We start from the raw sequence: 26,826 nt of genomic DNA, 5'->3' as shown, positions 1-26,826 counted from the left end.
TTTTAACAAAATCAGACATTTTGTACAGAAAGATTGTCTGATTAAACATATATTATTTTAAAAATGAAAAAAAAAAATTCTTCAACAAATTCTCTATTCAAACAATCTCAAGTCCTCATTATGTGAATTTGTCTTTTTTTGTAGGTCTGACATTTTATGGACGCTTACTTTGTAATCCGCCTAGTTGATGGGCGGAATAGAAATGTCGAAAATAAATACATAAATAACATTGCCCTGAGTCCAAACACCTGGAAACTCTTATCCCTAGTTCTGTCCCCTACTCCAATGGGGCATGAAATTCAGGCCTTCGCACTCTCTCTCCCAATCTTCAGTACAACTTTTTCTCCCCAATCCCCGTATAACGCTTTGCTCTCACCTCTCCACCATCCTTAATGCAGCCTAGCTGTGGGTGTTTGGTATCACTTTAAAAATAATAGCAGCGGTAGTAGCCTGTCTGTCCCTCCCAATCTCACCACCACTACCACAACCTCTATCTCATGCTTTCAGCTATAATTTGAGACTAAGACCTAGATTCACTAAACCTTCCGATCCTGTCCCGACGATCGCAAAACTAGTTTTACTGTTTTTGCGATCGTTCCCTGACCCGATTCATTAAACTGCCGCCGATCAAATCTCCTACCCGATCCGATCCACCCATGCAAGTGAGGGGAAATGGCATGCAAAAGTAGGAAGCCATCGATTCACTAAGCAGAAGAAGAAACATCGATTAGGTTTGCCGATCCGAAATGAAGCGACTGCTATCTTTGCCGACTCTCCTGCCCTCTTTCGCCCTGAAATCTCATGTATTGAGGCTACAACCCTATAGAAAAAAATTAAAAATAAAATTAAAAATAAATTAAAAATTAAAAAAAATTAAAAAAAAAAATTAAAAATAAAACTGTAAAATACCTTTACATATGCGTAAGAATTCCTTATTTATATATTCTGCAAAAAGCGCAGTGCGAGCCCGTGGTTTTAACCTGCAGATTTAAAGCGTGTTCTGTTCCATAATCTGGCGACACAAAAATTCAAATCATTCCTTTTAAAATGTCCACTTGTAGGGCCAGCAAGTCCACTGCAGCCACCCCCACCCCCCTTTCTTCTGCGCTCGCTTGTGCGAAGAGCAAGCGCATGCGCAAATTGCCTCTATAACCAACAAGGATACTCTGCGCATGCGTTTCGATCGCTCTACAGCGATCCGCTGTAGGGCGTGCGTCCGATCAGATCATTTGCAAGCAGAATCTGTTGTGAATCGGTCGCTCGGCAAAACTCGGTCAAGAATCGCCCAACAACGATCCAGATCTAATCTAATCTAACCCTTAAGTTTATATACCGCATCATCTCCATGAATATGAAGCTCGACACAGTTTACAAGAACTTAAAAAAATAGGTAGAGAAGGAAAAGGTTTACATGAACTTATATGTAGAAGGGAAGAAAAAGGGGGGGAGGATAGAATTACAATTTGGTGAAAAGCCAAGTTTTCAGTTGTTTGCGGAATAATTGGAGGGTGCCCAGGTTCCGCAGCGGGATGGTGAGGTTGTTCCAAAGTCCTGTGATTTTGAAGAGAAGGGATTTTCCCAGTTTGCCTGCATAGTGAATGCCGAGTAGAGAGGGGAAGGCTAGTTTATACCTTTGGGCGGTTCTGGAGGAGTCGGGACTTGAGGAGTTGTAAGATAGTGGGATAAGGGGAGGAAGGATGCCGTGAATGATCTTAAAAGCCAGGCAGGAACATTTGAAATGGATTCTGGAGATCATTGGGAGCCAATGAAGTTTGGCAAGGAGAGGGGAGACATGGTCAGATTTGCGTTTTGTAAAGATCAATTTGGCTGCAGTATTCTGGATTAGCTGGAGTCTTTGAAGACTTTTTTTTGATAGGCTTAAGTTTAATGAATTGGGGCCTTAATGCCCCCTGTTTCTCACGTTCTTCTCACCTGCTTTCCAACCCCATCACCCCTCCCTAGCTACTGAGCAAACAAACTGGCACCGTGTGAAACATGTGTCCCACTTTCAGGCACCGAACTACAGTAACCTTACAAGTTCAAATTTATTTGATATGATGTACCAGGTGGCAATACAACTACTGCCTCCATTATATGCAAACAGATTTCATGCATATTCATTGGGGAAATCCTGAAAACCTAACTGGGTTGCAGCCCTCAAGGACCGAGGTTGCCCTCCCGTGTCCCTTATAGCTAAAATCTAAGGTGCCTGGAAATTCAATGGCAGGTCATGTCCGAACTTTGGCACTGAATTTCCAGGTTTCCAGAGACGGCTACACTGTAGCTGCTTAAGTGAAATATTCAGCACTTAAGCGGCTATGGGACAGAATTTAAAGATAGTCCTATGTGGTTATGTTGGCTACTTAAATGTTGAATAGTGCTACCTAACCAGCTAAGTGCCAACTCTGCCCCAAGAACACTCCCAAAATAGCCAGTTATAAGATACGTAGGAATTAACCAGTCAGTGACACTAACTGGTTAAGTGAAAACGGTCCACTCCCGCGCCAAGCACCTCCCTAACATCCCATCATGAAAAAAAGGCAGGAGGGATGCTCACTCCTGCCACCAGAGGAAATGGCCACCCCTCCTGCCAATTTTCGGTAGTGTGGGGGAGGAGTGTCATTGGGGAGGGCACCTTTGGGAGGGGTGGGCTTTTATTTTAAAATGGCGCAGATATTATGCGTGTGTAACATGCACAGCATCTGCGTCCATTAAAAAAAAAAAAAAAAAGGTTTCCTGCCCCAAACAGCTGAGTGGCAGAAGGCTGCTTCTGGGGCTTCCCTTGCCTCTCAACTGTTCGCGCTTCCCCTGCCGGCTCTACGCTTGTGTGAGAGTCACTCTCACAGCGATCATCGGACGGCAGAGTCGGGGATTACGACGAGCATCTGCGTGAATCATTTGCATGGAAACTTTTGAGCACATCAATAGCTCTTTCTGAATTGGCCCAAATATCAGAACGGTTCAGACCCACACGGTCTTACCGATCCTCTTAATGCATCTAGGCCCGAGTGCTTTACAAAGAGTCTAAAATATAATTGGGGGAAGAAAATTAGTAAATATACACAAATGCATTAAAATGACATAGCACATTAGCACTGGCAGGAAAGGAAGCAACGAGGTAGGATCTGGCAACACCTCCCACCCATAAGAACATAAGAATTGACTAGAGACAGTAACATGATTTGCCTCAAATGCCCCTCCTCCCCCCACCCAGTCTGAACATTCACTACCCCCTGGCTCTGCCTTGGTTCCAATTTTCTTCATGCTCCAGCTCCCAGAGACAGGTTTAGCTCAGCCTGGTGCCAGAAGCTCCCTGTTACCCCCAACCTCTCTGTCACTCAGGTAAGTTTCTAAGAGGGACACATCCCCATAACCTTGAGAGAAATGTGTTGCCATGGTGCACTGCAAATGAAACCCTGTAGGTAAAAGACATGAAAATGATCCCATCATCTGCAGCCCGAAGCCATCTGGCCACTGGCACTGTTTGCTCTAAGGTGTTCAGGAGTCCTCCAACTGCACCGCTGCCAGTGGGGGGGGCAGTGTTTCAATGCTATGTTTTCTATCATTAGGAACAGGCAGGCCCCCTGGAGTCCTACAGAGCTTGCCTGTCCCTCACCATTGAAAATGTGATTGTGAAACAGCACCCCCCACTGGCAGGAATGTATGTGGAGGACTCCTGCCCAGCTTAGACGCAGTGACCGCTGATATAAGCTGCCAGAAAGTGAGGGAAAGAGGGAAGAAGACAGAATAATTGTTTGGGTTTTTTTTAACCCGAATAATCAAATCTTGGCTGGGTGGGAGTGCCTCTGGGCCCAAACCCTTTTTAAGAATCTAGCTTTGCTTCTGTTTGAAAAAAATGTGTTTTAGAAGTCAGCCTATTTTTATCCCCATTGTTTTTGGAGAGATCAGCAGATGTTCTGTATCTGTCATGCCATTGTCTTATCCAAGCTGCCTTCATCCTTACATCTCATCATATGTTAAAACAGAAATACAACATGTGATAGTAGACATCTCATCTGCTCAGTTTCCTTCAGAGATATAAGTTGAGGTGGGCACGGGGCGGGGGACAGTGCCCCTCCCCAAATGTTGTGAGCTATAATGCTGCATTGGTGCCCCCCTCCCACATACACACTGCCAATATAACTCCTTTACCCTTTGTCCCCCCTCTAAAGTAAGCAAGGCAAACTACGCTGATTGTGTCTTGAAGATCTCCAGATTTACCATCACATTCTCACAACTAATTTAAGGATCCCCTTTATCCAAGGCCAGGGATGCAGGTGTTGAGGACTTGGGTACCACAAACAGGCCATGTTTTCAGTATATCCCTAATGAATATGGAAGAGATAGATCTGCATGGATATTTACCTCTACTGTATGCAAATCTGTCTCATGCATATTCGTTTGAATCCCTCAGAATCTGAACTCCTGCATCCCTGGCCTGGGTTTTCTGTTTTTTCCTCCACTGAAAGGCTGCGCCAAGCACTCCTCCCTAATGATTCTCCATTGTCTACTCCCTCAGGGCCTCCGACTGTGACCTCTTCTTACAGAAATTTATTTTCACTGGAAAAAAAAAAGCATAAGAGTTGCCATACTGGGGCAGACTGAAGGTCCTTTAAGTCCAGTATCCTATTTACAACAGTGGTCAGCCCAGGTCACAAGTACCTGGCAAGATCCCAAAAAAGCAGAACAGATTTTATGCTGCTTATTCTAGAACTAGACCAGTGGTCTCAAACTCATGGCCCGGGGGCCACATGCGGCCCTCCAGGTACTATTTTGCGGCCCGCGGTCTGTACTAGTGCTGCCCGCTCTTTGCAGCGTCCTCCGACTTCCCCCCTGGCCTACAGCTCTTACCTTCAGATAATTACAGTAGCATGCAGTGAGGATTGCCAGTGCTGTAGCGATCCTCAGCATCATGTTCCTTCTGCTGCGATCCTGCCCCTGACGTTAGAAGAGGAGCAGGACCGCGGCAGAGGGAACTTGCAGAGACCGATGGCAGCCTGCAAGGAATGTTACAGCACCGGCGATCCTCTCTGCAGGCATGGTAATTAGCTGAAACTAAAACCGGGAGGCCAGGGGAGAAGCTCGAGGACCCTGCAAAGTAGGGGGGAACATGCAGGCCTTTGGGGGGGGGGGAATTTATAAACTATAAAGAGTTTTACCTCATGCAAAATTGTCATTTCTTTAATAAGACATTAACTTTTTTTCCTGCGGCCCTCCAAGTACCTACAAATCCAAAATGTGGCCCTGCAAAGGATTTGAGTTTGAGACCACTGGACTAGACAGTGGATTCTCCTAAGTCTATCTTAATAATGGCTTATGGACTTTTAGAAAATTCTCAAAATCTTTTAAAAAAAAAAAAACAAAACATGCTGTTTTCATCACATTCTCTGGCAATGAATTGCCTTCTTGTGCATTATTTATACCTTTGACGTAGCCGAATGTCGATATTTGTTATAGCCGAATGTTCTTTCACATCTCCTTCTTCCTCTAAGCCTCTAGATTACACATATTTGGGCCCTTGTACTGATTTTGACTCAGGCTCCATACCTTTTTGGTAACTCCTCTGGATCTCTTCTACTCTGTATCCTTAAGGAGATCTGTTCTCCAGAACTGGATGCAGCATCCTTTCTCCTCCAGTTTCGGCAAAGGACCCATCATCCTATTTCTCTCCATGTACTTATATTCTTATACTACAGGGAAACCGTTCCCTACCCCCAACACACACATTGGCCATCGCATTAACCCTCAGTCACTCTTGCCACTATCTCTAGCTCTACCTCAATCAACACAATGCTTAATAGACAGGTATTAAAATGTCATTGTGCTATGCACAAACACACAACCTAAAAGCTACTGCATTTTAAGGGCTCCTTTTATCAAGGTGCGGTAGGCGGTTAACGCGCGGAATACCGCTTCAACCGCCTGTCGCTAACGCCTCCATTGACGAGGTGTTAGTTTTTAGGTTTGCCGCGGGGGTTAGCGCGTGACAAAACGTCCTACGCGCTAACCCCCATAGCGCGCCTTGATAAAAGGAGCCCTAAATCTGTGTAATGGGTAATTCCATGTCAACTGGTCCAATTTCATGGAGGGTCCCTAGTTGACATATCTACCCAACAATATCTTATTTCCACTCCCTCCATGCGCCAAAATAGTATACAACACCACCAGAAAAACAATCTTTTCTGTCATACTGCCAACATTGTGGAACTCTCTTCCCATTAACCTCAGACAAGAAGGTTGTCTCACAAAGTCTAGATCAGGCCTCAAAACTTGTGGTACCTAAATTACGAGACTTATTCTAGAATCCAATTCTTTCAACTTTTTCTCTTTTCTCCTTTCTTCTCATCTTTTCTTTTATCATTCTCTTGTGACCCACCCTCGTGCTCTGTTCCTTTCCCCTCTCCATTTATTTTTATATGATGTATCTTCTTATCGTTTTTTTCGCTTTTGTGTCAAGTATGTCTGTCCATGGTTTTTAACGATCCCTGTGCGTCTCCCCTATTTTTAAAATTTGTATGGAAACCACTTAGGCTTCAATAAGTGGTAGATCAGTGGTCTCAAACTCAAAACCTTTGCATGGCCACATTTTGGATTTGTAGGTACTTGGAGGGCCGCAGACAAAATAGTTAATGTCTTATTAAAGAAATGACAATTTTGCATGAGGTAAAACTCTTTCTAGTTTATAAATCTTTCCTTTTGGCTAAATCTTAATTATAATATAGTCATTTATAGCTAAAGAGACATATGATCAAGAAACTGTTTTAGTTTACGTTCGTGATTATGATAAACATGCCGATGGCCTCAAAATAGTACCTGGCGGGCCGTGGATTTGAGACCAGTGCGGTATATCAAACATAATAAAACTTGAAACTTGACATCTTCCACGGATACAAAATAGTGACCCAAATAAAATGGCCCCCTAACTCTGGACCTGGTTGAGGTCATGCCCCAAAACTCTGGATATCTCCTGAAAAATGTCATCAGTGTCTGAGATGGTTGAGTGGGGACCACTTGACATGGAATAACCCTAACATTTTCTGAAGGAAATGGCAAATTGATTTGTAGATGTCTCAGAAAATATAGCAGAAACCCTCATGTCCTCTAGGCCAGTGTATGGCAAACTGTGTGCCTCCTGAGATTTCAGGTGTGCCACGAGACGCTGGGGAGGATGAGAAGCACCGGCTGACTTCCTTCAGGACGTACTTCTCGTGGCGAGAGGCATATCCTGTAGTTAATCAGCTGGCAACAGCGTCTCTCCTCTTCGCGCATCTTCCTTGCCGGCACCCTCCACTGGTGGCTCAGGGCCTGTCAGGGGGGTCTTCGCGCATGTGCATGATGTCATCACATCAACGTGAACACACTTCTGGAAACCTCGAGCCAACAGCCACTACGTTTAGTGTGCTGTGGCTCGACAAAGTTTGCAAGACACTGAACTAGGCTAAACAGTGCTGGATGTGGTCATGGAAAAGTAGTGGATAATACAGTAGAACAGATGCAGGAAAGCTTTAGTATGGTGTAGCAAGCTGAGTCAACATGTCCATTCTAGTAACCCCATTTCCTTCATTTAGTATTAAGGCTGTGTGCTGATAGTCTGTTGGTCCCTTGACTTACAAATTCATAAGAAGAACATAAGAATAGCTTTACTGAGTCAGACCAATGGTCCATCAAGCCCAGTAGCCCGATCTCATGATGGCCAATCCAGGTCCCTAGTACCTGGCCAAAACCCAAGGAGTAGCAGCATTTCATTATCTCAGAGTAAGCAAGATTCTGGAACCCCAAAGAGTGCAACATTCTATGTGGAATCCCCAAAGACTAGCAACATTCCATTTTCTCAGGGTAAGCAAGATTCCGGAACCCCAAAGAGTGCAACATTCCATGCGGAATCCCCAAAGAGTAGCAACATTCCATTATCTCAGAGTAAGCAAGATTCCGGAACCCCAAAGAGTGCAACATTCCATGCAGAATCCCCAAAGAGTAGCAACATTCCATTATCTCAGAGTAAGCAAGATTCTGGAAAACCAAAGATCCAAAATGTGGCCCTGCAAAGGGTTTGAGTTTGAGACAACTGATCTAGAGGAAAGATCCATTGACAGTTATTGGTTAGACAGACTTGGGGATTGCTAGTCCTACTTCAGCAAGTGAGCAAAAGGGAAAGGCAGGATAGGGGAGATTTGATAGAGACGTTTAAATACCTGTGTGGCATAAATTTGCTTGAGACAAATCTCTTGAGACACAAGGGAGGGGACAGAAAGGGAGAATTGTTGGGGATGAGTATTTAAATGAGAGGGAAAGATGGTGCACATGAGGAAAGGAAGAAAGAGGAAAATTGTTGGGCATAGAGAGAGAGGAGTGAGGAAGAGATACATGGGGAAGAGAAGGATGAGAGGAAGCAATGTTGGATATGGTGGTGCAGAGGGGACAGATTGAAGGAGATGCAAGGGGGAGGAATGTTGAACATAGTGATTTAGGGAAGGAGTGGCATGGTACTGGAGAGGGGTGACAGAAGGAGAAATGGGCATGGGGCTGGTGGGCAATAGTGAAAAATGCTGCACCTGATCCGGGGGATGAGAGAGGGAAAAATCTGCAGGTAGCGGGAATGGAAGAGATGTACCATGGATCTCTCTTTCTCCCTCTTTCCCCACTCCCTCTACACAGGATGGAGACGGGGACTGAGTTCATGGGGACGGGACAGTAACCGAGCTGTGGGATGGGGTGGAGACAGGGGTTTCTAAAATCTCAATCTTGGTAATTTGTCGGTTCACAAATAATTATTTTATTTCCGCCGGTCCATAGGTGTAAAAAGGTTGAAGAACACTGGCCTAGACAATGTTTTTTTATGTCTCTCTTCTTTCTCCAAGCCTCTAGGTTACACATATTTGCGTGTTTACAACACATATATGCATACAGGTCCATATTCCACTAGTGCAGGGGTAGGCAATTCCGGTCCTCGAGAGCCAGAGCCAGGTCAGGTTTTCAGGATATCCACAATAAATATGCATGAGATAGATTTGCATCTCAAGGAGGCAGTGCATGCAAATCCATCTCATACATATTCATTGTGGATATCCTGAAAACCTGACCTGGCTCCGGCTCTCGAGGACCGGAATTGCCTACCCCTGCATTAGTGCTAGTTGGTAAATAGATGGGTATCTCATGTGGAGGGCCATTTTTGAAAAAAAAAAGGGTCTAAGTCCAATTTGAACATTTCCAGCTGAATGTCCAAAATTGGAGGTAAAAAAATGGCCATTTTCAAATGGCAAACTGCTGGACGTTCAAATATACATATATATATATATATATATTTTTTTTTTAAATCATGTACTTAGACGTCTTGGCCACCGGGATGTCTAGGCAACCAGAACATCTAACTTTATATCCCATTTTCGATCAGAAAAAAACATCCAGGTTGAAAACATCCTAATCCTGACCATTTGGACGTGGGTGGGGCCAGCATAGTAATAGAATGGCCACATAGACATCCCAACAGAGCAATGGGACACTGCTGTGAACTTCACATAAAGGGTGTCAGCTGTATATCTCACCATAACCCTCTTATAATTTAGGGTGAACCTTCCAACTCTCCCCCCCCCAAAAAAAAATAACTACTGTACCCTCCGTATACCATCCCAATAGCACATATGGCTGCAGGTGGCACCTATATAGCAGTATAGAAGGGTTTGGATGGGCTCACATGTTCTACCATAAATGTAGTGGCTAGAGTGGCTTATGGGCCTGACTCCTCTTCTCTATGGTTCACCAGCCCATTCACCAGGCTACTTAAGACACCTGTGTGCAGTTCTACCAGACTTCCCCATACCAGATGCTGCAGTTTTAGAGACAGGTATGCACCTTTTTGTTCTCATTTTTGTGTGGTCAGTGAGCATAGGGGAACATAGGGGTGTCTTACCTTGATGCATGAAGTAGTCACCTGGTCAGTTTGGGCACCTTTGTGGCATAGGATCCTTCTAAAACAGGTCTAGTTACAAACGAATAAGTTCTGTCCAGGATGTCTTGCAAAATGTTTCATTATCGCTGCAAGACGTCCATGTCTAACCTGCCCTTGAGGCCACCCAAAGCCTGCCCATAACATGCCTCCACCATGCCCTTGCTAGATGTACAGAAAGACAACCTGGCGATTAAGAGGTCCACATGCCAATTTAAGATGCTTTTTGAATGCCTATATTTTTTGATTATAAACCTGATAGCGTATATTTGCATAGTGGTCTTGAAAGATTTCCCCTTTTGTGACTTCAGTCAAAACAAGTCCTTGAAGGAGAGGGTTTTCCCAGAGAGTTGTAAACAATCGACCGTAACTCCAATATTGAAAAAAGCGGCCTTGATCTAGAAGAAATGTCTAGTTATAAGCCCATCTCAGGGAACCTTCCTTGGTAAAGTGATTGAATATAATAGAAACATAGAAACATAGAAAGATGACGGCAGAAAAGGGCTATAGCCCATCAAGTCTGCCCACACTACTGACCCACCCCCAATAAGTCTAAATGCTAATGACCCTGTTCCTTAACTCGACCTTTGTAGGGATCCCACGTAGATGTCCCATTTATTCTTGAAGTCGAGCACGCTGGTGGCCCTGACCACCTGCACCGGAAGCTTGTTCCAGTGATCTATCACTCTTTCCATGAAGAAATACTTCCTGGTGTCACTACTAAATTTTCCCCCTCTAAGTTTAAGAGGGTGCCCTCTTGTGGCCGAGGGTCCCCTGAGACAAAGGATGTTATCTTCCACCTCGACATGTCCTGTGATGTATTTAAATGTCTCAATCATGTCCCCCCTCTCCCTGCGTTCTTCTAGAGTGTAGAGCAGCAATCTGTTCAGTCTCTCTTTGTACGAGAGACCCTTGAGCCCCGAGATCATCCTAGTGGCCATCCGCTAAACCGACTCGACTCTAAGCACGTCTTTACGGTAATGTGGCCTCCAGAATTGCACACAGTACTCCAGATGAGGTCTCACCATGGTCCTGTACAGTGGCATTATGACTTCTGGTTTCCGGCTGACGAAACTTCTATTGATACATCCCATCATCTGTCTTGCCTTGGATGAGGCCTTTTCTACTTGTTTGGCAGCCTTCATGTCTGCACTGATGATTACCCCCAAATCTCGTTCTACTGAGGTCTTAGCCAATGTTTCTCCATTCAAGATGTAAGTTCTGCATGGATTTCCGCTACTGAGGTGCATGACCTTACATTTCTTAGCATTGAAGCCCAGCTGCCATGTTGAGGACCAGTTTTCCAACGCAAGAAGGTCCTGTGTCATATTATCCTGCAAATAGCCTTCACTTACTATGTTGCATAGTTTGGCGTCGTCGGCGAATAATGTTACCTTACCCTGCAGCCCACGTGTCAAGTCCCTTATGAATATGTTAAAAAGGAGTGGACCCAGGACTGAGCCCTGCGGCACTCCGCTGGTTACTTCCGATGCTTCAGAGAGGGTGCCGTTGACCACCACCCTCTGATGTCTGCCACTAAGCCAATCATTGACCCATGCAGTTACTGTCTCGCCCAACCCCATCGATTTCATCTTGTTTAGAAGTCTGCGGTGTGGGACGCTGTCAAAAGCCTTGCTGAAATCCAATATATTGTATATATATTGTATTACAGCAAATGGATAGCTACATCCAGAATGTTGCATGTTTGGACCCATGCCAGTTTGGCTTTTGGAAGGCACATAGTGTCGAGTTACTGTTGTTGTCTGTTCTCAACACTTTGAGAGATGGTATGGATCGAAAACAGAGTTATTGTATGATTTCCCTGGATATGTTCTGTGAATCTCTTTATATTACTGAGTGTGTAGGGATTGGTGATGTGGTGTTTGAATTATTTCAATCTTACCTTTTAGGAAGATCTATCAGTGTTAAAGGTGGTTGGGGACTGTTGGCCTTGTCTGCATTGCTGTATAACATCTATATGGCAAACTTAGGGAAGGTCTTTGTCCAGTTAGGTGTAGAGTACAGGATATATGCTGATGATATTCTGCTTCACTTCCCGATAGGAAAACACAGGCAAGAAATTGAGCAACGATTGAATGATTGTATTGAAAAGGTAGACTTGTGGACGTCATCACACGGTTTGAAACTGAATGTGACTAAAACGGAAGTTATGTTTGTGGGCCAAGACCTGGAAGAGATCCAGGTAGATTGCTTGAATGTGTTTGGGGCGCAGGTAGAAAAAAAAGCAGGAATTGACAATTCCGGGAAAGTGCTTCGACTCAGCAGTCACAATGGGTAAGCAGATTCAGAGAACCATCCGGGGGGGGGGGGGTGGTTCCATGCAATTACGGACCTTATATAGACTAAAATCAATGTTAACACCCTTTGATTGTACGACAGTGGTACAGGGTCTAATTTTGCCTAGATTGTATTTCTGTAACTCAATTTATCTTGGATTGACAAAAGTAAAGACTAAGGCCTTGCAATTGATAATGAATTCAGCAGCAAGGTTGAGCACTGACACGCCCAGAATGACACATATCTCACCTGTTCTGAAACAACAGAGCACAGTATGAAGTTCTGGCCCTGCTCCACTAGGTCTTACATCGATCGGCTCCAGCGTGCTTTGGCGCGCTGTGGGAGATCTACGGCCCCTTTAAGGACACTAAGATCCGAGGGAGGGATGAGATTGATAGCAAGTAAGGAAACAGGAGTGTGAGATCCAATCTCAAAACCAAAAACGTTTTGTATTGCTGGTGAACAATTTACCAGGACATCTGAGAATTGTGCGCAGATTGTACTCATTTCAAGAAATTGCTAAAGACCCAATTATGCGTCGATGCCTATATGAAACATGGACAAAACTTTTCTATGCTGCTCTAGGTATACAGTCAGCACAAATGGATAAGAACATATGGATGAGAAGAAAGTGGTGGCATTTTTATGCCTATGTTTTGATATTGGAAACCGCCTAGAAATTAGGCAGTATATAAATGTATTCAATAAATAAATAAGGGGTGGAGCTCACACACACAGATGCGCATTTACACCAGCTCTATGGTGGGCGGTGACAGGTCAATTGCGCGCAAGACAATTGCGCGCCGACAAAAACGCGAAGACAACTCAGCGCAAAGACAATAGTGCGCAAAGACAATAGCGCGCGAGACAATTGAGCGCAAGGATAACTCAGCGCAAGACAATTGAGCGCAACGATAACTCAGCGTGAGACAATTGAGCGCAACGATAACTCAGCGCAATCACAATTCAGCGCGCCCCTAGATGGCGCCTTGCGAACGAAGGCCATGTGCACGTTAACACGTGATCACGTCAACGCGTTTTCAGTATGGTTCCCTTCACTCTTTGCGTTTTCAACATAACTCACGTGAATGCATTTTCGTTACTATGGTTACGTGTCCTCATTATATATGTCCTCCGAACAGCCCGCCTTCCTTTCGCTGCCTGACCATGTCTGTTATAGGTAAAGATCTGGTTTTGCTAGAACTTGATCTATGAACCATGGTTGGCACAAGGATTTGTGCCTCACTTCTAGGGGTTTATATAGCTGGTTAGACTAGTATTCCATAAAGACTCCTAACCCTCTGGACATCTACTTATAAGCTCGGTAATAAGGTAGACACCCAGAGGGTGTAGATAACATGACGCGGGATCTGCCAAAGCTTGAAGAATGGTCTGGTAATTGGCAACTAAGATTTAATGCTAAAAAAGAAATGCAGGGTCATGCACTTGGGCAGCAAAATCCAGGAGAACGGTAGAGGATAGGAGGAGATGTTCTCCTGGGCCCGGAAGAAGAGCGGGGCTCGGGGGAGATGATGTCTGATGATCTCAAGGTGGCAAAACAGGTAGAAAAGATGACAGTCAAAGCCAGGAAGATGCTTGGGTGCATAAGGACAGGAATGGCCAGTAGGAAAAGTCTCTGGTGAGGCCCCATTTGGAATTTCATAAAAGATATATAATAATAATAACTTTATTTTTGTATACCGCCATACCCCGAAGAGTTCTAGGCGGTTCACATTAGTTAGACAGAGATTACAAGTGGTTACATATCAAATTGAATCATAGAGTTGCGAACAGCAAGGAGAGAAGTTGGGGGGAGAGGAGGGAGATGGGGGAGGGGAGTAGATCAGAGCAGGGGGAGGATTGAAGGGGCATTAAGGGTCTTGGTCTTGGAATAGGTGAGTTTTGAGTAATTTTCTAAAGTCGAGGTAGTTGTAGGCCTTGAGGACCATTTAAAAAGAATGGAGTCGGTTCCGAGGGCTGCTACAAAATTGGTTAGTGGCCTTTGTCATAAATCTTATGGGGACAGACTTAAGATACCTTACTATGACGGAAAGATGGGAGAGAAGGGATAGGATGGAGAATTTTAAATATCTCCATGGCGTTAATGTGCAGGAGGTGAGTCTTTTAAATGAAGGAAATCTCTGGAAGGAGAGGGCATAGGATGATGTTAAGAGGTGATAGGAGTAATCTAAGGCAATACTTCTTTACAGAAAGGGTGGTAGAAGTATGGAATAGTCTCCCGAAGGAGGTGGTGGAGGTCGAAACTATCTGAATTCAAGATAACATGGGACAGGCATGTGGGATCTCTTAGGGAGAGGAGGAGATAGCGGATATTGTGGATGGGCAGACTGGATGGGCCATTTGGCTCTTATCTGCCGTCATGTTTCTATTCTTAAACCTATTCTTTTCAACTCCACTATAGGTCTAGAGCAGTGGTCTCAAACTCAAACCCTTTGCAGGGCCACATTTTGGATTTGTAGGTACTTGGAGGGCCTCAGAAAAAAATAGTTAATGTCATATTAAATAAATTATAATTTTGCATGAGGTAAAACTCTTTATAGTTTATAAATCTTTCCTTTTGGCTAAGTCTTAATAATAATATTGTAATTTATAGCTAAAAAGACAAAAGATCAAGAAACTGTTTTATTTTACTTTTGTGATTATGATAAACATACCGAGGGCCTCAAAATAGTACCTGGCGGGCCGCATGTGGCCCCCGGGCCGCGTCTTTGAGACCACTGGTCTAGAGGCAGTTCCTAGGACAAACCTCCAAATCAAATGACAAATGGGATGAGACCTCATGTAAATATTTTCAATAGACTCCTGCCTCAGACCATTTTAATGTTAAAAATAAAAAACCTAAACTAAACTTAGGAGTTGAAAATGTTCATCGCAACAAACTGTAGCTTAGTAAGAGTTAATAATTCTTCTGAAAAAACAAGCTTGAAAACACATCTGCAGCCTATGGGCTCAGCCCAGCAATTCCCCCCCCTGCTCTGTTTCATTTCCAGCTCATTCAGAACCAGGATTAAGACATGATACGGGCAATGATGGTCTGATACCTGAAAAGCAAGAACAGAGTCTGGAATTGATCATATCTGATTATCTTACAGTTCCAAACAAGGTTATAAGATAGTGGCAAAAGCCAGACGAATCCTGGTATGGACAGAGCGAGGAAAATGGAAGAATACCGAGCCTAATATTCAGAAACAAATCTCTGGATAGTTCTACTGAGCAGAACCACTGAACATATTCCATACTGCCTTGGAACTGTCCAGTTAGAACCAGGCAGTTGAACATTGACCTGACTGGAGTAAGTTCAAGAAAGAGCACCAAAATTTAGATGCAGGGATGATGCACCCAAAGCGTGAATTCTATAACAGTCATAGAAACATATAGAAACATAGAAGATGACGGCAGAAAAGGGCTCCAGCCCATCAAGTCTGCCCACTCTGCTTACCCACCCCCTGTCTATGCCCTAATGACCCAATTTCCTTATCTTGACCCTCGTAGGGATCCCACATGGGTATCCCATTTATTCTTGTCCTGCACAGAACTGCCATTACAGAAAACCTGTACAGAACTGTGGAGGCATTCAGTAAGATACAGGGGGGGAGGGGGGACGTCCTTGAAAAAGTGGATTTTTGTTTGGCAAAACATGTTGGACATACTTCCCCCAGCTGACGGACAGAATGCTTTAAAAAAACGTTATTAAAGTCTCCATATTGGAGTGATGGGAGACTGTTTAAATGAACCATTTAAGAAATAGTGAAAAGGAGAAAGGCTGATGATGGGGTGGGTGGGTGAATCTCATTGCAGTGAAATGCAGTTGAGCTCTGAGTGACACAGCTGAACCCTTTATAAACTAAAGAAAAATAAAGTAAGAAGATATTTGGAGAATATTTATTATAGCCTGAGACTAAAATGGGAGATTTCTACATCTCTTGGGATAAAGAACTACAGTGCTGATATTCTGATTACAGAAATACTAGCATAAGTTTGCAGTTTCATGCCTAGCATAAGAACATAAGAATAGCCTTATTGGGTCAGACCAATGGTCCATCAAGCCCATTCTCACGGTGGCCATCCAGGTCACTAGTACTTGGCCAAAACCCAAGGAGTAGCAACATTCCATGCAGAATCCCCAAAGAGTAACAAGATTCCGGAACCCCAAAGAGCGCAACATTCCATGCAGAATCCCCAACGAGCAGCAACATTCCATGCGGAATCCCCAAAGAGTAACAACATTCCATGCTACCAACACAGGGCAAGCAGTGGCTTCCCCCATGTCTCTCTCAATAACAGACTATGGACTTTTCCTCCAGGAACTTGTCCAAAACTTTCTTAAAACCAGCTATGTTAACCGCTCTTACCACATCCTCCGGCAACACGTTCCAGAGCTTAACTATTCTTTGAGTGAAGAAAAAACTTTTCTCCTATTGGTTTTAAAAGTATTTCCCTGTAACTTCATCGAGTCTTTGTCATTTTTGACGGAGTGAAAAATTGATCCACGTTACACATGAGCACTTACGCCATGTCAGAGGTTGGTGTTTGTGTCTGCGTCTAACTGCTGGCACTTAGATGTGTAATTCCTAGTGTTCTATAACCTGCACACTATGGTCTGAATTCTACAAATGGCGGTGACAACCTTAAAAGTGTTCATCAATCATATATCGATCACGCAACGGCACCATTTAGAGAATCGCGCCTTCGGGAATGGAAGGTGCCAGAAATGTAGGCCAGGGTGTTCAAGGCCTACATTTTTGGCAACTACCTTTGATGTGAATCGCGCCTACGGAGGTGCTTTGCAGTGCCTAATGCCACTTCCGGCAACAGCTACGTCTACAGTGGGTTTAGGCATCATGAAGTGCCTCCATAGGAGTGATTCCAGCACCATTTTTTTAGGTGCCTGTAGGTGCCTTGAAATTTGTTTAAAAGCTCTTTTAAACAGTGCTTTGCACTTAACTTAGGTACTGGTAGGGTGCCAAAGTTAAGGTCCTGTTTATAGGATATGAGTCTTAATTCCTAGGCCTGCTCCTAATTCACCCATCCCCTCCCATATCCACACCTTCTTAGAAGTTGAGTTCAATAGAATTTGTGCGTTGAACTTCTAGAATATCGATTAAGGGCAGTTGGAGACATGATAGAAACATTCAAATACGTCACAGGCCGCATTGGAGTAGAGGAAGAAATCTTTTCTCTTAAGGGTCCCACGGCAACAAGAGGGCATCTGCTAAAACTTAAAGGTAGAAGATTTCATGGAGACACCAGGAAATTCTTCTTCACCGAAAGGGTGATTGATCGATGGAATGGTCTACCACGCAAGGTGGCCGAGGCCAGTAGCGTGCTCGACTTCAAGAGACGATGGGACAAACAAGTGGGGATGCTACAGAATTATGCTTATAATATGGATTCTCATGGGAGGGAGGGTTCTTGAGTGGGCAGACTTGTTGGGCCGCCGGCCCTTTTCTATGTTTCTATGTTTGGACCCACAATTGATCATGCCAATTAAGACCAAATAACAGCCAATTATTACATTAAGTTGCAAACACCACTGACCTTAATTCTATAAATTGCATATGCAAATTCACACACTAGGCAAAAATTTGGGTGTGCAAGCTTATAGAATTAGGGAGACTGGGAACATACGAGTATCTAGAGATAACATCTTCCAAAGGATAAAAACCGTATAGAGTCTGTTCTGAAGGCAGCTATTCAAATGGTCAATGATCTTCATTATAAAACATATGGATACAGGATTAAAGATCTATCTATGCCCTTGAGGCATGGAGAGAGAGAAGAGATATGAAAGAGGTCTTCAATATCTCTATTGAATAAATGTACAGGAGGCAGGCCATTTTCAATGGAAAGTGAACTCTAAAAGGAGATGTCACAGGGTAAGGATGAAAGAGTGATGACTCAAGTGTAATGAAAAGAAATATTTCTGGACAGAAAAAGTGCTGGCAAACAGAATAAGTTCCCAGAGGAGGTGAGGGAGTATTGAAGCTCAAGAAGCCACAGGACAAGTATAAAGGTTTTTGGATGGAGGTGAAGGGACAGGAATGCTGGAGTTGAGATGGGCAGTTTAGACTGGTTTTATGGTCATTTGTAGCCTTCATTTGGAATTCCCTGGGTATTTATTGGTCATATTTGTTCCTCTCTCAATCACTTAGCTTAAGTTATTGTAATAACAGTCCTCAGTGAGAGACCATAAGAGCATAAGAATAGCCTTACTGGATCAGATAAATGGTCCATCTAGCCCAGTACCTGTTTCCAACAGTCGCCAATGCAGGTCCCAAGTACCTGGCAGAAACCCAAAGAGTAGCAACATTCCAGAACTCATTTCGTGATGTCATAATGCCTCATTCTACTGATGCCTAAGAGCCAACCTCACCAGTGATGTCACAATGGCTTGATTGTCCTATACTTGTATCACATAAGAGTTGCTATACTGGGACAGACTGAAGATCCATCAAGCCCAGTATCCTGTTTCCAACAGTCGCCAATGCAGGTCCCAAGTACCTGGCAGAAACCCAAAGAGTAGCAACATTCCAGAACTCATTTCGTGATGTCATAATGCCTCATTCTACTGATGCCTAAGAGCCAACCTCACCAGTGATGTCACAATGGCTTGATTGTCCTATACTTGTATCACATAAGAGTTGCCATACTGGGACAGACTGAAGATCCATCAAGCCCAGTATCCTGTTTCCAACAGTGGCCAACCCAGGTCCCAGTTACCTGGCAGAAACCCAAATAGCTGATGAGCTGATCGCATTGGTCTGTGAAAGAAATCTTTTGAATGTTTGGCATTTTATTATCCATAGGAACCCCCTTTTCTTATTCAATTAAAACCCCAAATAGTAGCAGCATTGCATGTCATTGATCCAGGGCAAGCAGTGGCTTCTCCCATGTACCAGGGTTCCTTTCTGAACCCTGTAATCTGTAAAATAAGTGTGTAAATGTCAGCACTGCCTATGCCCCACCCATGCCCCTCCCCTGTGAACGCCACTTTGCATTTATACATTAAGCCAGTGGTTCCCAAACCTGTCCTGGGGGACCCCCAGCCAGTCAGGTTTTCAAGATATCCCTAATGAATATGCATGAGAGAGATTTGCATATAATGGAAGTGACAGGTATGCAAATCTCATGCATATTCATTAGGGATATCTTGAAAACCTGACTGGCTGGGGGTCCCCCAGGACAGGCTTGGGAACCACTGCATTAAGCCATATACGCACATAAATGATAGAATAGCACTTAGCGTGCTGCTACCATGTATGGCATATGTGCACTCTTGTTCATGTGGATGGCAGTATTCTATACATTTAAGAGCAGTGTGCAACATGTTATGGAATGAGGGAGAAATGGGGAAAGCACCCCTGGAACATCTGACCCCAAGTTTAATAAAAAGAAAAATGAAGGCTCAAAGAAAATTATTAAAAATATGAATTAGATGACTAAATCCTGTATAGAGAAATTGAACAGCACCTTCTTACCTCTACATGTTTTACTCTCCATCTTTGAGACACCAGAGCACCTTTACAATGTACATGTGTACATTATTTATGACTTATCCATAAGAAAACTTGGTTACCTGAGCATACTGAGAACACTGCGATACAACATGGTGTATTAGGAGGAGGAACCAATGTTTAGTGCATTCAGCTGAGAAACAGGCGAACCAGGTTCCATTTCTGGGCAAGTCACAGAATACTTCATTGCTCCAGGTGCAAAATTTAGAGCCCACTGGAATCACTGCTTGTACCACCAAAAGGCAGTGCCTCAAATGCAATACGCTAACCCTTAGTTGAATGCAAGCCACCAATGAACATAGTAACATACATAGTAACATAGTAGATGACGGCAGATAAAGACCCGAATGGTCCATCCAGTCTGCCCAACCTGATTCAATTTAAATTTTTTATTTTATTTTATTAAATTTTTCTTCTTAGCTATTTTCTGAGCAAGAATCCAAAGCTTTACCCGGTACTGTGCTTGGGTTCCAACTGCCGAAATCTCTGTTAAGACTTACTCCAGCCCATCTACACCCTCCCAGCCATTGAAGTCCTCCCCTGCCCATCCTCCACCAAACGGCCTTACACAGACACAGACCGTGAAAAAGGCATCTCACATAGATATAGGCTCCCTTTTATGAAGAAGCCGCATTAGACCTTTTTTTTTTTATCTTCGGCCGCGACAGTATTGGCTCTGATGCTCAAAGGAATTCTATGAGTATCAGAGCTTTTACCATGGTGGCTGGCGATAAAAAAAATCCTAACACAGCTTAAAAAAAAAAAAGAAAGTGTGTGTTTGGGGGGGGGGGGGGGTTAGATATTTAAAAAGCAGACATATTGAAAACACTTTGAAAAGATATGTTCTAGATATATCCTCTTTGGTGAAAAGATAAACATCCTCTAAGAGCACTATCTCATGTGTGTATATATACTATGAAAGTTCTTCAAAAAGTTTCATATTTTCGTACTCGACCAAAAGCATTCTTTTCTGATGGCATTAAGCAGTAGGACGCTGGGAAAAACAGGGTGATGATGTGGAAAAGTGATGTAATTTGCTGCTGAGATATTTAATAAATAGTATTTTTTTTAAACAGAACTGCGGAAATTTTTTGAAGATCCCTCCTACTAAACATTTTCAATTTTATCGCCTGATATTGGAATAAGCCATTTTTTTTTTTTGCCTCCTTTATGCTTTAGGTGCATTTAGTTCAGGGTGCTTGTAAAAGTTGAAAGTGCTCTTCTGTAGTTGAAAAGAACCGCGCTGAGGGCACAACAATACCCCCCCCCCCCCCTGACTCTCAAACAGGAATACTGGCATAAATGTCGGAGATAAAGTTATACTAAAATATAAAAAATAAATAAAGACTCGGAAAGAATGTTAAGTAATGTTTTCAAAGTAAAAGTCACACCTACAGAGTTCACATAAACCATGCTCATATTCTATCTATTTAGACTATATATACCTATAGATTTCATATGCCCATAAGTGAGAAACTGAGGTGAATTTATTTACACAGGAAACAATTCTCCCTTTCTGTTTCCCGGACCAAAATAGAATCAACTCAAAATCACATGAACAGCAGGTGTGGCTCGCCTGTTATTCCTTTTGGAAGAGGTTTATTTCCCGATCTACAGTAACAGGTATCATCAAAAGCGGCAGCCAATTGTCTCCTGCCTCCCCTGAACCCTAAACAGCGGCAGGTCGAGCGTCACGCCCAAGCTTGACAAGCGCTGGGGTTTTCAGCACCATGGAGAGCAACTCGGCCGGCGAGGCAGAGGAGACGAGAACTTGGGTCAATGTCCGCGTCTTAAGGTCTTAAGTGGTATAGCCGCGCATATTGTGTACGCGGCACTGTACGGAAACGCACAAAGGACAGTCCGAGCTAGCCGAGGCAGATAAGAAGCCCAAGAGCTGTAACTGTAATCTTCAAAAGATTGGGTTTCATTTTCTGAGCTTATTCCCCCCCCCCTCTCTTTTCCTAAAAATCCTTCCTTCTCTCATTTGTTTGATCTGTCATAGCTTTTAAGTTTCAAGAGGGCTAAGTACACCTGAATTAATTACCACGTCTAAACCCGTTCCTTGCCTCTGAAAAGTGGATTGTGGCACTCCCAAAGTTTATTCCTTAATAATTGGTCAGTCTGTCTTTTGTACTTTCCTGGACCTTTGTATGGCTTTACCCTCGGTTTAAAACTCCTCCTCGACCCAGGCAACTCTTCACCCTCTCCTCGCTGGACTCGGCTCACCCACCTCCACCTGCCACTTGCCCCCGATGGGCAAAAGGGACCCGGAAAACCTCTCGAAAGCAAAGTCAACGCTGAATGGAAAGGAACTTTATTTCGACCCCCCCCCCCTCCTTAAAAAATAAACCACCAAGAAATAAATATCCGAGTTGGAGATGAAGAGAAAATAAGTTCCCAGCCCAAAGGTGAGAAAGAGCTACAAACCAAAGAGTTCTCCCCCCCCCCCCCCCCCCCAAGATCAAAGTTTTGAAATGGGCTGCAAACTAGCCCCAGCCCAGGGCGAAGGGCATGTGCTCTGGCATGAACCAACGCCCCCCCCCCCCCCCCCAAGAAGGTGCACGGGGTGTCTGGAGGGCACATGCAGCAAAAGGGGCCTAGGAAGTGCCAGCTCCATCCAGGCAGCGGAGGGAAAGGGCTCACTCACCACTAGCCTTCCTGTTCAGCTTCAGGCGCTTTCCACATAGACACTGCAGCATATGCACACCTTTCCCCAGGAAAAGCCGAAGAATCCTCATTGATTTTGCTTGGGGGGGGGGTCTACTTTGCTCCCGATCCGCCGGCAGATTTGCGAGCTGCCCGCTCCGAGCAGGGGGGTTAAAGGCGCAGGGCTGAGCAATGCAGCCAGCGAGGGGCTGGGGAGCGGGTGGGTGGCGGAGGGAGGGGAGGGGCGGGAGGGGGGCAGCGGAGGATCAAAGCCCGTTCGAGCAGGACATGTTGGGACTTTTCAGGGGGAGGCGGCTTGCCTCGACGGGGGCGGAGACCCGGGGAGCGCGTCAGGCTGGAACCCCGGCTTGGCCACGACCCCGGGGAGGGGCGCCTCGGCGCATGGCCCGTAGAGCTTACGGTGCGGGCCGGCACCGCATCGTGCGATCGCGCTTGGGGGACAAAGGAAGGGCTGCGTGGGGTGGCCCGGGAGAGCACCCACTTTACTGCCGGGGGGGGAGGGGGAGGTTCTCAGCCTTGACAGAGAAGCAAAGCTGTCCTTTGTCTGGTGCTGATCTTATGTGCTAAAAAAAAAAAAAAAGCATGCCACATTGTCACACGAATTCGCCCCCCCAAACACTAACAGGCTCCCCCTTCCACCACCACCACCTTGCAATGCAGGGCTGAGACGTTTATGCCATGCTAAAACGGAGAACCCCACTCTCCTTTTGTGTGCCACTGACTAGCTTTCCCTGCAGAGAGGCTCATATTCACCTGGGGGGGGGAGGGGGGAGATGCAGAAAGACAGAAATAAAAGCTTGGAATTGTTCTCTGCAGATCTGGCAGCCAAGCATTTATTTTTTGCCTCTGAGGTAATGTACTACATAAAAAACGGGAGACAGAGATTCTGTATTTCCTTGCTTCCGGGTGTTTATACTGGGGGGGGGGAGGGTTCTGCTAATGCCCAGGGACTCAGGAGCAGAGCTTCATTGTGCAGGGTGCGTGAGAAACAATCTCATACCATGGCCTCTCCCTAGGATGTGCCTGGATTTGGGGGGGGGGGGTTCTCATTAGGTGATGCCTCAAGCAGATGCTGTCAGTCTTTTCATGCTGCTGAGTTTCTGTCACTCAGCAGCCTACAGAACTGACTCATTCAATGATGAGAAGCAGGGGGGGGGGGGAGAGAGAGAGTGTCACACATAACTAGTCAAGGAAACCGGATAGGTGATGGCTGGAACTTCAAGAACGTGTGATGTGCACAGCCACCTTAATACGAGCGGAGTGGGCTGCGACCAATGCACCTTTATTTTAGGTCCCTATACCACAAATAAGGCCTTAAGCGTAAGCCAAAGTGCAGTTTATGTCCCTGTTGCAGCAGAGTTCTCTCTCTAACACAAGTCTTGCCAGCCTTTGACAGGTCCCTCATAATCCGGGGCTAGTGTACCTGAAGTCAAGCTGAAAATCAGGAAAGGTATTGAGTGGCCAGTAGGCATTCTGCTCTGTCAAAGGGACAACATGGGCTGCTAACACTTATCATGCCTAACCCTCTTTTTACATGATGCTTCTGAGAGGCTGGGCTCTATGGTCAGAGGTTGATGAACCTAGAAAACTCATTGCAGTGTCCAGAACATTGATTCTGGACTAAGAAACAGCAAACGGCTGGGAGGCCCCAAGGGATCAATCCGTTTTCTTTATAGAAATACTTCATATACTAAGTTTTGTTTCTCAAACCAGAAAGTAAATCCTACTGAAGTCCAAAATCAGCAAAAATGGTTCAACAGGCAGAAAAATGAAATCACAAAAAAAATAAGGCAACAAAACAAAGAGAGAAGGGAGGTCCCAACCTAACCTGCAGTAGAAAACCAACCAAGAGCAAACAAAACAAAACTGCAGATCTGTACAAGACGTAGGCAAAATTGATTGTGACAAAATAATTATATGCAAACCCTTTTACCAATCAAGGGACCCGACACGGTCCGTGTTTCGGACAAACCTTCGTCAGGGGTCCATGGTAAAAAAGGAAAACAAAAAAAGTCACAAAAAAATGTAGGGTAGCAGCAAAGTTTTAGCGACGTCGAGATTCACTAACTGCAATGAGCCGTCGCAAAAAGAAAAAAAAAAAAAAAATCCCTCCTCTAACATTTTGAAAAAGGGACAGGAATGGGGGGATCCCAGGTATTTCTGTTGGACCTCCTTCTCCCCAGAGTCCTTTTTGGAAACCTCTGAATTCTCTTCTGCAAAGGATCTTAATAAAGTCATTGCATGACTTGCCAATCTGTCCCAGAGTCTTAACATAAGAATATAAGAATGGCCATATTGGATCAGACTGTTGCTCCATCCTGCTTCCAACCCAGGTTACGAGTACCTGACAGAATCCCAGAGTAACAAGATTCGATGCTACGTACACTGAGGGATACGTAGTGGCTGTCCCCATGTCTATCTCAATACCAGTCTATGGCCTCTTTCTCCGGGAACTTGTTCAAACCTTCCTCCAGCACAGAGCTTAACTATTCGTTGAGTGAAAAAAATATTTTCTTCTATTTATTTTAAAATTACCATGTGACTTCATGGACTGTCCTCTAGTCTTCATACTTTCTGAAAAAGTAAACCGTTGATTTAGAGTTTCCTGTTCTACGACAAGATACAAACACACTCGAGGAATAGGCCGCAAAATGGCAAATGAGATTCAACGTGGATAAATGCAAGGTGATGCATGTCGGTAACAAAAATCATATGCAGGATGTCCGGTGCTGTACTCAGAGAGAGCCCCCAGGAAAGAAACTTGGAAGTACTTGTAGAAAAGACAATGAAACTGTTCGCACAATGCACAGTGGCAGTGAGTAGGGCAAACAGAATGCTAGGAATGATTAAGAAGGGGATCACAGATTGGAGAAGGTTATCATGCCACTGTACAGGTCCACCCCCACCTAGAGTTCTGCATCCACCACTGGTCACCGTACATGAAAAAGGACATAGTACTACTCAAAAGGGTCCAGAGAAGAGCGACAAAAAATGGATAAGGGACTGGAGGAGTTCCGTACAATGAGAGGCTAGAGAAACTGGGCCTCTTCTCCCTTGATAAGACTGAGAGAGGACATGATCGAAACATTCAAGATATTGAAGGGAATCGACTTAGTAGAGAAAGAGAGATCATTCACCCTCTCCAAGGTGGAGAGAACGAGAGGGCACTCTCTAAAGTTAAAAGGGGATAGATTCCGTACGAACGTAAGGAAGTTCTTCTTCACCCAGAGAGTGGTAGAAATCTGGAATGCTCTTCCAGAGGCTGTTACAGGGGAAAGCACCCTACAGGGATTCAAGAAAGGGTTAGATAAGTTTCTTGCTGGACCAGAACATACGCAGGTAAGGCTAGACTCTAGTAGGGCACTGGTATTTGACCTAAGGGCCGCCGCGTGAGCGGACTGCTGGGCACAATGGACCACTGGTCTGACCCAGCAGCGGCAAATCTTATGTTCTTACTCCAATCAGTATTTTGTAGAATCTTTTACTGTATATCTCCAACCCCCAGCCATCTTTTGTCCAAGTTGAATAATCTTAACCTCTTGTAGAAGAGGAGTTTCATCCCCTTTAGCATTTTGGTTGCCCTTTTTTGAACCCTTCTGATTTTGCTGTATCATTTTTAAGTTATGGCGACCATAATTACACAGAATACTCAAGGTAAGGTAGCACTCAGTAGCGTAGTAAGAAGGGTGCAGGGGGTGCGGACTGTACCGGGCACTGTCGGTGGGGGTGCTGGCACCTCTCCGCCCCACCTTGCCACCCATCCCCCCGCCCCGTACCTCCGTATTATCTTCGCTAGCGTGAGTAAATTCTACCTGTAGCTCACGCCAGCCTGGTTCACCTCTGAATCACTTCCGGGTCACGAGGCCAGGAAGTGAAGTCAAGAGGGAATCCAACGTTGGCACGAGGAGCATGCTTGCTGAAGCCATTCGCGCTGGCGAAGATTAAGAGGTACAGGGAGAGCACAAGTGTGGAATGGGGGTGGGTGGGAAGGAGTGGGGGGGGCACAGAGAGGAGGGGGGGCGCCACAGGCGTCTCCTACCCTTACTCCGCCACTGGTCACACCATGAAGCAATACAGACGTATTACAATATTCTATCTCTTTCCTAATATTTCCTAGCAGTCTGTCCACCACCACCCACTGAGCAGATGACAACAAATTTTTTTCTTGGGTGGTGACTCCTGAAGTGGAACTTAGCATCAAGTAGCTATGACTTGGATTATTCTTCCCAACTTGCATCACTTGTTAACATTACATTCAATCTGCAATTTGGACGCCCGGTCTTCCAGTTTCCTAAGGTCTTCCTGCAATTTTTCCACAGTTCACACGCATTTTAACCCTTTCAGGACCAAGGGACATATTTGTCCCATAACTTTAAAATCCTA

General features: G+C 44.7%; 1 protein-coding gene across 2 annotated transcripts in view; it reads right to left on the bottom strand.

The window, feature by feature from the left end:
* The window catches only part of FGF12 (fibroblast growth factor 12), a 424,008-nt gene that overhangs the window by 264,257 nt on the left and 132,925 nt on the right, over positions 1–26,826 (bottom strand). Inside the window, exon 1 of one of the 2 annotated variants that reach the window (XM_033959357.1) lies at positions 22,424–22,587. The exons of the other annotated variant lie outside the window; for it this stretch is intronic. Coding sequence (XP_033815248.1) covers positions 22,424–22,514 — 91 coding nt within the window. The 5' untranslated portion in view covers positions 22,515–22,587. Of the gene's footprint in view, positions 1–22,423; positions 22,588–26,826 lie in introns of those variants that run through there. 2 annotated transcript variants of the gene reach the window in all.

This window comes from Geotrypetes seraphini, chromosome 9 (assembly GCF_902459505.1).
Source record: "Geotrypetes seraphini chromosome 9, aGeoSer1.1, whole genome shotgun sequence".
Lineage (NCBI taxonomy): Eukaryota > Metazoa > Chordata > Amphibia > Gymnophiona > Dermophiidae > Geotrypetes > Geotrypetes seraphini.
The sequence above is the reverse complement of the archived record's forward strand: the minus strand, read 5'-3'. Positions and strand labels throughout refer to the sequence as shown.